At 39.3% G+C, this 14,699-nt stretch overlaps 1 protein-coding gene across 1 annotated transcript in view; it reads left to right on the top strand.

Annotated features, from left to right (window-relative positions):
- The window catches only part of SGIP1 (SH3GL interacting endocytic adaptor 1), a 244,580-nt gene that overhangs the window by 213,891 nt on the left and 15,990 nt on the right, over positions 1–14,699 (top strand). Inside the window, exon 22 of the mRNA XM_074220587.1 lies at positions 10,202–10,313. Coding sequence (XP_074076688.1) covers positions 10,202–10,313 — 112 coding nt within the window. The remainder of the gene's footprint in view (positions 1–10,201; positions 10,314–14,699) is intronic.

Here is a 14,699-nt window from a genome sequence, read left to right as displayed (position 1 = left end):
TAACTTGGAATCAAAGGAATAGAAAGAATGGAATGTGGGCTTCTCGAGGGACTGTATCAAACCTCAAAGGAAATGAGGAATGTGGTTGTGTTTGTTTTACAAAGAACTGAGTTATAATATCCTGGTCGTGGGCCAAACACAATGATGCCTATGCAAGGTCACTTCGGGGCACTGTTTATCCCACATCCTCTGTCAACGGTTGATTGTAGAGCACAGAAATGAGCCCGAAGCCAGTAGCAACTCCATGGGGCTCAATCTTCTGCCTTTGCTGAGGACTATTATTAGAGCCGGGTTTTAGAGACTAATGCTCATGCCAATGAACCCTCTGAGGGTCTGTGTCAGCATCTGATGAAAAACAGGGCAGCGAATCAACCAGCCTCTCCCGAGAATAACATAAGAAAGACAGGCCTTGCTGCAGTCTTTGACAAATCATTTCAAAATCATTAAATTGGTTACTTATTTACTAAAAAAAAAAAGCTAATCTTAATCAGTAAACCAGCCTGTAAAACAACTAACCTAAACCATCAATGTGGAAGAGATTTTGAAGTTCAAAGGGTCCAACCAAGACCAGAATGTGAATCCCACCACACCCCCCTCAAAAACATCCTTAACAAGTGGTCCTCCAGCTTCTATTTAAATACTTCCAGTGTCTGGGAATTCACCCCAGAGGTATGGCACATTCTATCTTGGGATGGTTCTAATTGTTAGGACCTTTTCCTTATAAGTCCCTATAACTTTGAGCTACTGGTCTCAAAAATCTGTTTTCTATTAAGGTGTAGCACTTATTCTAAGACCTCTTGTCCTAAATGGCATGAAGCCTTTCCTGATTCTCCCTCCAGAATGCTAGGGGACTCTCTCCCCAAAACTTGGGTCTTGCTGCTTGGAATGTTTTAATATTGATTTATGATTCGACTTAAGGCAGCTAAGAGGTACAGGGTCAGAGCACCAGATTTGGAGTCAGGAAGACTTAACCTCTATGAGTTCAAATCCAACTTCAGACTCACTATGTGGACTTGGGCAAGTCGCTTCACCCAGTTTGCCTCACTCACCTCATCTGTAAACTGAGTGGAGAAGGAAAGGGGATCTCTGTCAAGAAAACCCCCAATGAGGTCATGAAGAGTCAGACACAATTAAAATGATGCATCATGGATCTACTCATCCATCCTCGGAGGAGGAACTCCTCTTGATCCTACATTGGGAGATTTCACATGATCATCGCATTCACACCTGTATTACTCCATGGGAGGTTCTGTAAATCATGCAACACCACAATCTTAAAAGAGAGAGAAGATGAGGCAGCCTGAAGATACCACATTGCTATAGGTCAGCTCCTGGAGGATACCAACAATGGTTTCCATATGAGAGATGTGAGAAAAAAAATGGCATCCTAGAAATGGAGGCCTGGAAAAGGAGGTGGGCAAAACATAGAGAGTGAGGGATGGACCACTCAAATGTCATCACCAGTAACATGAGAGGACCCAAAGGGGAGGGGAGGTTTGTGGAAAGGCATGTATAAGAATTATAAAATGAGCTTGTGATCTACACAGAAGGAGATATCAAACCTCAACTGGCCTCTTAATAAAGTCCATCTCTTGTTGTCTTGGGGGGGGGGGGAGGATTTTACTTGTTCCGTGAGCAGAAACAGCAGTAATTTAGAATTTTTGGCATGAAAATTTCTCTAACAACGAGGGCTCTCCCAAAGTGGAACGGGCTGCTAGGGAAAGTGCTTCTTGCATTGTAGCAGGAATACATTTTGGATATACATTGGTTTAGATAGCTGCAACACTTCCTTCCAACCTTCAGCTTCTCTGTTTCTGTGATCTTAGAGATCTGAAAAAAAGCCTGTTTCTAGTTTTTTTGCTAATTGGGGAAAGTCCACATACCTGACCCCATTCTCTTTCTCAGATAGCATTTTTATGTCAAACCCTCTTCTTTTTTTTTTATTTGAAATTTCTTTACTTCCATGTAACCTGAAGCTTTCTGGTCTTTTGTTGATATTATGGTTTCTGTGGCAGAGAGCACTTGACTCTTATTCTCTACCTGTTACTTCCAGCTGGTACTTCATATACCTCTCACCCACCTTATGCCTAAGTGGAGTAGTTGATTGCCTCACCTGGAGAAAGGAAGGACACAAAGGAAGAAAATGAGAGAGCAGGGAAAGGGGAAAAGGAGGAAGAAGGAAAGGAGGAAGAGGGAGGGGGGCATAGTTCTGCTTCTTGTTCTTCACCTTTTCTTGATGTCCACAATCAGGTTTTTGAAAAACCAAAACCAAAGTCATTTGCAAGGCTACTTCTTTTGTAAAAGATTTAATATATGCCAGAGAAACTCTTTGAGAAGAGTCTTCAACTCATAGGGTTAGTTTTGTGTTGTTGAGTTTTTTATTCATCTAACATTAGAAATGGCAAGATGTTCGATTTAGACCAGTTAGACTTCAGAGCAGAGTATAAATCCAGCTTCAGATGTATACTCGTTGTGAAACCCTTAGCAAGTCCACTTGATCTCTTCTCTGCCTTAGTTTCCTCATCTGTAAAATAGGAATAATAATAACACATTTCTCCCAGGGTTACTGTGAGGATCAAATGAAATAATATGTCTAAAGCATTTCAGAAACCTTAAAGCTGGCTATCATCATACCTCTTACTTTTATTAGCTATAAATCAATTAATCAGTGACTACTTGTCGAATGCCTACTATGTACCAGCTCCTATACCACGCCCTAGCAATACAACAATAAAACCTCAAGGAATTTCTATTCTTCCAAAGTTAACAATGTATATTCAAAAAGTTAAATATATAATATATTCAAAGTAAACAAAAGGTAATTTCAGAGATGAGCCATTAGCAGCTATGAAAGTCAGAAAAGGAATCATGCAGGTGAGATATTTGGTTCTAACACAGAGAATAATCTGTTAAATAATCTGATATTCTTTATTCATGATCATGTCAAAGATGTCCTCAATGCACCCATGAACTATTTTCATAAAGAGAAAAATAGAAGTTCCTATTAGTAATTTTTTTATGTCTCTATGGTCATACTTTTTTTGAACCTTGTGACCTTTTCATTTAAAAAATGATCATCTCCAGCTCAAAATCCTCTTTTGTAAACTATCCAATTTTTATTTCAATTAACAAACATTTTTATTCTCTCCCTAATTGGAAAAACATACATATTTTGTTTTAAAAATGTATGACCAAGCAAGAAAAAAGAAAATTCCCCACATTGGTCCAGTCAAAGAAAGTAAGGTCTTATGTTGCATCCTGTCTGTCAGGAGCGGGTAGCCCATGTCAACAAGGACCCTTTGAATTGTGCTTGGTGATTTTATTAAGCAGTTCTTACATCTTTCCTGTATGTTTTGATAATATTATTGTCATCATGTAAACTGATCTCCTGGTTCTGCTCACTTCTCTCTCTATGAATTTGTTTGACTCCAAAGTTCTCTGAAACCAACCCTTTTTTTGCCCTTTTTACAATGCAATACTATTACTTTCATAGACCATAACTTGTTCAGACTTTGCCCAATCAATGGCCACCTCCCACCCCCTAAGTATCTAGTTCTTTGTCTCTAATCTAGATAGGTGTCATACATATGAGACCTGATCCTCACTGTTGGAGTTCTTTGGATATAGGATTAGTATGGTCTTCCTGGGTCAAAGATGTATAAACAATTTATCAGGATGCATGATTCGAATTTCTTTCCAAAATGACTCAACTGATTCCCAGTTCTCTTCAATTTCATCTTCTTAAGTGCCTCTGGCCATACTTTATAACGTCATTGATCCAGACTTGGAGGGAGCTACTAGAGGCAGATAGGTGGCTCAATGGTTAGAGTACTGGGTCTGAAATTAGGAAGACCTGAATTCAAGTCTTTTAATTTCTAATTGTCTTAATCTAATGAGAAGGAAATGACTATCCCAGTATCTTTGCCAAGAAAATCCCATGGACAGAATGATGTATGGGATCCTAAAGAGTTGGATATAACTGAATGACTTAACAATAAGAGAGATTAGTTAGTCCAACATGCTCATTAAGCAGATGAGGAAACTGAGAGCCAGGTAGATGAAGTAATTTGTCAAGATCTCTCAAGGAGTGAATGTCATTGGCAGAATCTGGTCACAAGGTAAGACCCCAAAACTAGTGTTTTTCCTATTCTACTTCCTTACTGGCTATTAAGATAGTACAAGTAAGCGGATTACTGTAAAAAACTGTGAAAAGATTGAATATACTAAGTGTCTATCTATGATACTTCTAGTTTCACCTACACTTATTCTCAGGATTTTAGCTGAATTTCAGTCTAAGCTATTCCGGAAAATTTTTGCGTATTGCCTATTCTTTTGAGGGGGAGTATTATTGCTTTTCTTTTTCTGATATCTTAGTGCAAAATAATTAGCAAATGAATTTATCTTAAATCTCATGCTCTATTATCTACTGGTTAAGATGATTCAGGCTCTTCTGACTTCTTCATTGTGATGACCATTTACATCATTCATTCAGTTCTAAGTAATGGCAGTAATTAGTATCATTCTTTTTTTCATCCCTTTCTCATTTTTTGTTTGTTTTGTCTTTTGCAAGGCAATGGGGTTAAGTGACTTGCCCAAGGCCACACAGCTAGGAAATTATTACGTGTCTGAGGCTGGATTTGAACTCAGGTACCCCTGATTCCAGGGCCAGTGCTCTATCCACTGCATTTTATTTTTTAACTGCATGTAGTTATATAATTACATGTAATTGCATTCATTTTGTAAGATTTGGCATTCTAAATTTTCTCTCTCACTTCCCCCTCTCCAACACAGCAAACAATCTGATAGTTTCTACATGTATACTTATATCAAACATATTTCCACATTAGTCATGTTGTAAATGAAGAATCAGAAATAGAGGGAGGAAATTGCGAGAAAGAAAAACATATTCAACAACTTTTAAAAAGTGAAAATGGGGGGAAGCTAGGTGGTTCAGTGGATAGAACAATGTTGCTGCTCCTATGTACAATATTTTCTTGGTTCTACTCACTCCACTCAACATCAGTTCATGGAAGTCTTTCCAGGTTTTTCTAAAATCCATCTGCTTATCATTTTCCTTTCTTTATTATCTCTTTGGGATATAGACTCAATGATAGCATTGCTGGATGAAAGGTTATACATAGTTTCCTAGTTGTTGGGGCATCATTCCAAATTGCTCTCTAGAATGGATGGATCAATTAACTGCTCCACCAACAATGTATTAGTAGCTGACAACTCACTTCAACAGGTAAATGGAAAGTTGTCTTCTCAGTTTTATACTATCATCTCCCCAGGAATCTCTTCTTCCCCCAGTGTTATTTAACATTTTGAACAATGACTTGAATAGAAATGTAACTGCCATTCTATATCAGATTTCTAGAAGAGACAAAATCAGAAGGAGTCAGTTGCATACATTAAATAATAAGATCAAAATCCAAAAGTTTCTTAGTAGACCAGAATGCTGAGCTAAATGTAAATAGACTACAAGGTAAGCATCAAGAGATCTTGAGAGGTTGAGTGTTATAATGGGAAGAATCATGGACTTGGGCCAGGCCACCAGAATTCAAAGCCCAACTCGACTGCTACTGCTTATATGACAGTATGTAAGTCACTATCATTTTGAGTTTCTTCATCTGCAAATGGTTGAGGTTGGATTGATGACTTAAGATCTCATACAACTCTATAGACATGATCCAATGTACTTAAGATCTGTGAATTTTATCAATGTGGCTAATACCCTCACATGGATACAGATTGCAATCCATCACTGACTTCTCATCCAAAATGACTCTCGTCCATACCTTTCCAACAGTCCTCTAGAATGGGCATACCTATTGTGCTAAAGATCATTCCCCCATGCCCATTTTCACATTGAAATCACCAAGTATCAGAGTTGATTTTGACTTTAGACCAATCTGTCAAATTCTTTAGAGGAATCCTTCTTTATCTTCCACAATAGACTTAAGCAAACACCATTAATGATCATGGCATCTGCATGGTGGCCAGATGGCTAAATTTAGCATCAGAGGACTTCACTCCAATTCTTACTTCTATGTGAGCTATCATAGATATCAAGAACATTCTAGTGTTATTTAATATAATAGAGATAAATATAATATCTTATGCTTGAGTTCAAAAATCTGGGACAAAATCTGAATGAAAGTGGAAGTTTTAACTATAACCTTTAAGAGACAACAGGGATGAATCATTGAAATAACTGGTGTAGATGTATGCTATTACCCAGAGTGTAGTATCCAAACCAAGAAAGGCACTAGTCCCACTGGATTCTTTCCTGGTCAGATCACGCCTGGGGTGGTGTGTTCAGTTCTGGGTCCATTTTAAGAAAGAATAAGGGAGTGGCAGCCCTACTGCCTTCTGTCCTGGAATATTGGAAAGATTATTGGATTTGGAATGGCAGGACTTGGTTTAATTCTCATCTGGTCACTTATTACTCTATGACCTTAGGTTAGCACCTTTGACCTCTTTTGAGATATATTATTAAGGAAGGAAATTGAAAAGTTAAGATGTGCCTAAGCAGGATGGTGAAGGAACTCTTACCTATGGTGTATGAGGATACTTAAAGGACTTAGGTGGGCTGCTTAGCTTAGAAAGGAGAAAACTCAGGAAATTTGGGGGTTGGTAGAGGGCAGCAAGGAAGCATTTGAAGGGGTGTCACATAAAAAAAGCAATAGATATTTTGTTTGGCTCCAGAAAGTAGAAATAGATGAGAGAGAAAGGGGAAATTTTAGACTTGATACAGGAAAACCTTCAACCCTAAGAGCTGTCTAAAAGTAGAATGGGCTGCCTCAGAAATTAGTGGCTACCCTTCATTAGAATTCTCCAGGCCAGATGGTGAGGGAGTTGGCAAGACTGTAAAGGAATTTCTATCCAGGATAGATACAACTAGGTGATCTCTAAGGTCCCTTCAAGCTTGGGGAGTGATCTTGATCTCTACTCTTCCCAGTCCAAGTTCATAACCACTTAGGTTTATCTGGTGTGTTAAAATAGAACCAGCTTCATTTTCAGGATCCCATTCAATGCCCACCATATTTAAGGTCTTTTGACTCTCAAATGAAAGAAAGTAGTTATGCCATGGTGGTGTGTAGCTTATAAATTATCTTATAAACTTCGACCTCTTTTAGGTCTTGACCTGAAACTATTTTTCAGCATGACTTTTGCCATCTCCTCCACACCCACTTTCACATTGAAATCACCATGTAACAAGGTTGATGTTGACTTTGGACCACTTCTTTAGAGGAATCCTTCTTTATCTTTCTCAATACACATAAGCAAGACTACCATCAATGATCAAGGTATCTATGTTGAGGCTAGATGGCTAAATTTAGAGTCAGAGGACCTCGCTCAGATTCTTACCCAAGTGATTCTGAACAAGTCCCTGACCCTCTTTGGGCCTCACTTTCCTCATCTGTGAAATGAGGGTCTTGGACCTCTGAGGTCCCTTCTAGCTCTCTAGCTATGACCTTGAAACTGTCAGCATTATCAGGGTTAATGCCTGCTGTGAGATCACCTCATTTGTAATAGACCTCACACCAAGAATATTTCTAGGTGTGGGGGATTTTTGCCTGCACATTATCTAAAAACTGTATGATTCCTTTTTTTTAGTTGGTTTTTTTTTTGCAAAGCAATGGGGTTAAGTGACTTGCCCAAGGCCACACAGCTAGGTAATTATTAAGTGTCTGAGGCCGGATTTGAACTCAGGTCCTCCTGACTCCAGGGCTGGTGCTCTATCCACTGCGCCACCTAGCTGCCCCAAACTGTATGATTCTTAACCAACAAATAGGTATTAAATATCTACTATGTTCTAGATGCTAGAGATAGAAAAATAAAAGGAAATTTCTTCGCTGCCCTCAAATAACTTCTATTCAAATAGAGGAAACAATACCTAGAGAAATATTATTTCTATAGTCTTGCTTATGAAAAACTTACAAGGTACATACAAAGTAGGTGGAAGATAACCATAGAAGGGAAAGCACAATGAGGGGAGAGTACTGTAAAAAGATTCCTGCAGAAGGCAATACTTGAGGTCAACTCAAGAGGTAGAGATGGACCATTTCCATGCATGTAAATCAGTAGAGGTAAAGGGGAATAGGAGATGGGAATATAGGATCAGGGTGACTGAACCATAAAGTATGTGAACAGGGAGCAGCTAGGTGGCGCAGTGGATAGAGCACCAGCCCTGCAGTCAGGAGGACCTGGGTTCAAATCTGGTCTCAGACACTTAATAATTGCCTAGCTGTGTGGCCTTGGGCAAGTCACTTAACTCCATTGCCTTGCAAAAACTTTAAAAAAAAAGAAGTATGTGAACAGGAGGAATAGTGAAAAGAGGGAAAGAATATTTGTGAATGCCAAACAATAGAAACTATATTTCATCAATACTCTCTTTCAATTATTTTGTTCCATTCATTGCATAAATGGAACCAAGTAAAACTAAAAATATTCATTCTTTTCTTTTCACTCCCTTCTTGTGGGTTAGTTTGGGCAAGAAAACCATTATCTGATGACTTTTCTAGTGATAAGCCTCTTGGAGTCTACCCAGAGTAGTCCTTAAACAACCAATTCTGTCTGTTGCTGAACTTATCCTTGGAATTTCCTCCATTTTACTCAAAACATCCAAAGTTTGCTCCCTGCTGGCACACCTGAAAAACAAGAATTTACCTCCCTAGCACAGTAAGCCATCAGAGTAGAGTAACCATGAAGTAAGTAACTATGAGTGATTTCCAGGCATATTTGCCATTGGCTGTTGCCACTTTTTTGTGTGAATGGTATGTGTGACCGCTATGCGAAAGTTGCTAAATTTTATTATGTTTTCTTGGATGGGCAGATAGGAGTTTCTTTGGTTATATTTTTGAGCTTGGGTCCCCTTACCTCACGCAGCCTGGAATGCATTGGCCATTCACAGATCTGATCCCAATATTGATCAGTACAGATACTTTAAACTGCTTCATTTTGACTTAAATCAATTTCCCACAATCTTATGGTTCCCTGCTGTTTGGATCTCCCCATGTTGTCTTGGAAACCCAATTGGCTTATCCCCCACCACTCAGAACTCCCCAACTCAATTAGTCCCGCAATCTCAACCTCCCCAGTAGCAGAGATGTTGTGGTAATAAATTTTAACTCACCAGAATCAAGTTTTTTAGTTTCTTTTGACCTTGGATTACCTAGAAACAGTACCATATCATAGGGTATCATTTACCCTTCTAAAAACAAACAAACAGGGGCAGCTAGATGATGCAGTGGCTAGAGTACAGGCCCTGGAGTCAAGAGGACCTGGGTTAAAATCTGACCTCAGACACTTCATAATGGCCGAGCTGAGTGACCTTCAACAAGTCACTTCATCCCATTGCCTTAGAGTTAAAAAAAAAAGACAAAAACAAACAAACAAAAATAATAATGAAGTCAGGAAATACGTTTGGAGAAGTAATTCCCAAGGGAAAAGAAGTCATTTAATTTAGAAGTGATTCTATGTTGTGCAAAGTGTCAGACAGTTACCATCTCATTGGAAACACATGGGAAGCCTGGTCATGGTTTGTATACATGAAATATTGACACGGATTTAGACTTGATAAAAGTCCTGTATATTTAAATACTCAGGCTCTGAGTTGAATATGGATTCATGATTCCTAGAATTTCAAGTCATTTTCTCCTCCATTCCCTCTTTTTCAGCGAGTGCTAGATTTTTTTTTCAAAAATGTATTTCTCTACTTGAAAATACAGTATGGCGGGGCAGCTAGGTGGCACAATGGTGGAGCACCAGCCTTGGAGTCAGGAGTACCTGGGTTCAAATCCAACCTCAGACACTTAATAATGACCTAGCTGTGTGGCCTTGGGCAAGCCACCTAACCCCATTTGCCTTGCAAAAAATCCTTAAAAAATACAGTATGGCATAATAGACAACAGTGCAAGATTTGAATCCAGAGAGATCTGAATGTAAATCACACATATGGCTCTAGGCCAGTCATTTAATCTCTGAGTGCCTGAAACAACTCTGGGATTCTCTAAGTCACAGATGGGGTATAACCTGTTTTGGTGTAGATATTTGCATGGTGGGAGTTCCCTATTCTGACAGAGTCTAAGATATTTAGTAAATTTGCGTATCTCTCCTAAAATCCCCAAATCACTGTCTTAGCTAAACTTTTCATGTTTTCTACACTCAGTGACCGAAAGTTTTCCCTTTTTTTCAGGCTCTTCTCGGGGACCCAGCCCTCTGACAATGGGAGCTCAGGACACCCTCCCTGTGGCAGCAGCATTTACAGAAACAGTCAATGCCTATTTCAAAGGAGCAGACCCCAGCAAGTAAGCCCTACCTCTAGCCCAATCTACCTAGGGGCCAGGGAGGAGCCTGGTTCCCCTAAACCAAGTCTAGTTAGGAGAATTAATTATCCCTTGTTTTTTCAAATTTGATGTTCATATGTCACCTCTGACATTCAGCTCCAAAAAGAGCTAATTAGTCAAAAAATAGGTGGCTGAGCTAGTAAAGGTAAGAGGATTTCATGCTAAAGAATACATTATTACTAAAACCAAAGTATTTTGTTTTACATATATGGAAATCATAGAATTTTAGATTTAAAGCTAGAGACTATTGAGTGCAATTCATTTTACAGATGAGGAAACTGAGGTCCACATACAGTTTTCATGGCTTGCCCAAGGTCACACAGTAAAGGTGGCATCTGAATCCACATCTTCCTGACTCAGAGGCCACTGCTCTATTCATTCCTCCACACTACCTTTTCTTGAAGAACCCCAATATATTACAATAAAGACCAAGGGACAGTAGCAGTCACTAACATCAGCAGAAGACTGATTTACATGTCATATCAGACCCTCAGTTCCAGAGCTCCAGGCAACTAGTCTCCTATCAATTAGTGTGTTCATTTGGAGAGCATCCCTCTGGAAAGGGAAGACTCTTAATTCAGGGTGGGACTTCTCTCCTTTCAGACCCACCAGACAGAAGTCTTGGCCTCCCTGTTTTACAGACCACTTGATCTCCATTGACACATCATTATTTCAAAAGCTGTTAATCTAACTGGTATCTGAATAAGAACCCTCTCTAGCTCAAGCTCTATAAGCCTCAACCCAATCTCTACCTGAAAACCTCTAAGAAAGGGAAGTCTACCACCTCTCTAGGAGTCCATGTCACTTTGGGACAGTTCCAATGCTTAGAAAGTTGGGAAACCTGTTTGTCCCCTGACGTCACACGGAAATCTGTTTCTTTGCCACTTGGCAATGTCGTAAATGGCTCTACTTGATGAGCGTGAATAATGATAATAACAACAACAGCAGCCGCCAGCATTTAGATGGGTTTGCAGAGCGCGATACCTTTGGTAGTTCATCTGATTAAATCATGAGGCCCTACTGAAAGAAAACTTGGAAGTCACTTAATCCAACCACTGCATTTTACAGAAGGGCAAGCTAAGACTCAGAGACATTATATTTCTTCCCAACATGGTATCAGAAACAAATGGCAAAATCAGGATTCTTTCAAGTGAAAGAACATTTATGAAGGAATCAACACAGAACCCGGTACATCACAGGAGTTTAATAAATAGGTGTTCCCTTCTCCCCTAACGAAGGTCCTGTGATTCCTACTTCAGTGTTCTTTCAATGGCATCACCCTACTTCTTTGTTCTTGAGGCGATGACTTTGGACAGCTCCACCTCACTGAAATCCAGTTCACTAGAAAGTCAAGACATCACCCTAGTGATGTCATTGGTACTTAGAACTAGAATAAAGGGGAAACACCAACAAATTCTGCCCTCTCTGAACAAACAGGACAACTTTAATCCCTCTCCCTGGTGATTTCCCTTCAAATGCTTGAAGAGAATAATCATGATTCCTATTTGTTGAGAAAGCATATACTTTTTGCTTTCAGTTTTAGGCAGATACCTTCTATGATATACATATATTTTTTAAAAGGTCCCTCTATGCCTACACTTCATAGGATATTCTTCAGGCCCTGATTGGCTCAGAGTGAACATAAATAACGATTGTGTCTATTTTGGCCAAAAATCCTAAGTGTCTTCCTTTCCCAGATTGAATTGTATGTATGTGTGACTAGCTAAAAGAGGTCTTTCTTTGCTTCATTTCTTACCTAGTCTTCATTATTAAATGAAGCCAAACTGGGAGCTGTTAAAGATCTTAACTTAAAAAGGCCTAAGCATCCAGGGCTATCTGAATTCATTCTGATCCTTATCTGGCCACTGAACCCAGATGACTCCAAAGGAGAAAGTAAAGGTGTTGGTTTTCTACAGCCTTCCTTCACTTAAATCCAATTTATGTGCATGTTATGGTATCACCTTCCTAAAGTCATGGTCCTCTTTGAGAAAAAAGGACCAATGCACAACACTCACCCCCCCCCCCCCAATCCAAGTCATATCTCCCCCAGTTCAAGCCTCCCCAGTTCTCTTAATGAGCAAGGAAATCATTTACAATAAATTGGTAAATTGAACCAGCACCAAATCCAACATAGTCAACATGAATTTGTCTCTCCTTACATCAAGAATGTAATGCTATTAAGGGCGACTAGGTGGCGCAGTGAATAGAGCACTGGCCCTGGAGTCTCCTGGAGTACCTGAGTTCAAATCCGACCTCAGACACTTAATAATGACCTAGCTGTGTGGCCTTGGGCAAGCCACTTAACCCTATTGCCTTGCAAAAACTAACAGCAACAACAACAAAAAAAAAATAATGTAATGCTGTTCTTAGGATCACCAAATATATTTGTTTTCAGAATAGTGTGGGATTAATCTGCAATGCAATTAAAAACCCTAGCAGGAAAAATATACTGCCAAGTCAACCTAGGTTACAGCTGTGAAGTTAATGAAATTTTAGCCAGTGAATTTGCCTGGCAAATAAATTTTGGGTTTTTTGTGGGTTTTGGGGGGAGGGAGGGAGGAATGCAATTTGTTTTGATTGTTAAGGTTATTAATCTCTCCTCATCTCTCCTCCCTCCCTGCCAGAGAGAGAGAGAGAGAGAGAGAGAATAACAATTGTTTTCCTTGGTTTACTGGAGATTCATTAAATTTAACTAACTTTAATTTAACCCAAGTTTGTTTGGGGCCAGGTAGGTGACACAGAGAATAGAAGAATCCTGAGTCTGAGGTCAGGAAGACTCATTTTCCTGACCCTGGGCTTAGTTACTTAAGTTACTTAGACCCTAGGCAAGTTACTTAACCTTATTTGCCTCATTTTCCTCATTTTCCTCATCTTGTAAAATGAGCTTGAGAAGGAAATGGCAAACTTGCCTAGAAAACCCCAAATGGGGTCTCAAAGAATCTAAAATTACCAAGGAACAACTGTTTCAGTCATGTAGTTTATTGGAATTGTACTGATCATGTGTAATTACAACTCCAGCCTCTATAAATTTCTGGTAGGTATTCTGGTTTGACCCATCATGCATTTTTCTTTTTTTCTTCTGAAGCTTTGAATGTCTAAAGGCTGGCTTCTTTTTAGCTTCCACAGGGCAACCAGCATGAATGATACCTTCAAGTTTGGAGCCTAATCTTCACAGATTATCTATAAATACTGAACTTCTATGTACAATATCTGTATTTGATCCCAAGCCTGAAAAGGGTACCTGAAAACAATGTTTGCTTCTTAGCCCACTGACCTCCCTCTTTAATCTTCAAAGCTTGGTGGCTATTTGAGGGATATAAATATCCAGCAGTCGATAAAATGAAAAACCACCATCCTCCAATAGCTCCCACATTTGAACTTCCTGAAATAGCACCTAGTTTTGAGTTTCAATTTCAGCCATTTTTTTATGTAGATATTCACCCTCTGAAAGCTCATTTGAACTAAAATTTTTATACCTGTCTAACGTGCAGAAAAAAGCCAATTTAGATTTGCTATCAGGAAAAAACATCCTAATAATAAAAGCTGTCCTCCAAATGTAATGAGTTCTCTCGGGAGTCCACAAGCAAGGGCTGCGTAAATATTTGTTGGAGATCTTAGCATTGTCAATTTGACTAGGATTTTTTTTTTATTATTTTTTCATTTTTTTATTTATTTAAGACAATGGAGTTAAGTAACTTGCCCAAGATCATACAACTAGGCAATTATTAAGTGTCTGAAGTCGGATTTGAGCTCAGGTCCTCTTGACTCCAGGGCTGGTGCTCTATCCACTGTGCCACCTAGCTGCCCCTGATTAGGATTTTGATAAGATTGATTGATAGGGTCTCCAAGGGTCATTTCATACCAAACGATCTTCACACCAACAAATAGACAAAGAGACTAGTTGTAAGTAGGTGACAAAAACAGTAAAATATACAATTTTCTCAACCAGCTCCCCGAAGCAGCAAAGAACTCTTCTTCCTCCAATCCGCTCCCCCAGTCCAACACTTTTTCCTCTAATCAGCTCAGCTCCCAACAACAGGTGGAAAGCCCCTATTCTCAGGGAGCCAAGCTCTCTTCTCAGCTCTTCTTTTGACTGCTTCTCTATAAATCATCCTTCTAGCTGAGCTGAGCTGAGATTGTGTGTCTTCAAACACCAGGGGAGACATCTCAGGACTTTCCTTCATTATCTTGTTTCTTTGATCTTTTCTGTTTCTGGCTCCATCCTGCTGCTACAGAGGCAGAAGTTACAAAACGACATTTCTTTGTATAAAGTGACTCAACTCCATCTTAGGGTGGGAAACCAACATTCAGATTCTGTCAGACACATCACAAATAGGCAATATACTG

This window comes from Macrotis lagotis, chromosome 2 (genome assembly GCF_037893015.1).
Source record: "Macrotis lagotis isolate mMagLag1 chromosome 2, bilby.v1.9.chrom.fasta, whole genome shotgun sequence".
Classification (NCBI taxonomy): domain Eukaryota; kingdom Metazoa; phylum Chordata; class Mammalia; order Peramelemorphia; family Peramelidae; genus Macrotis; species Macrotis lagotis.
Note: the sequence above shows the minus strand (reverse complement) of the source record. Positions and strands in the feature narration are given on the sequence as shown.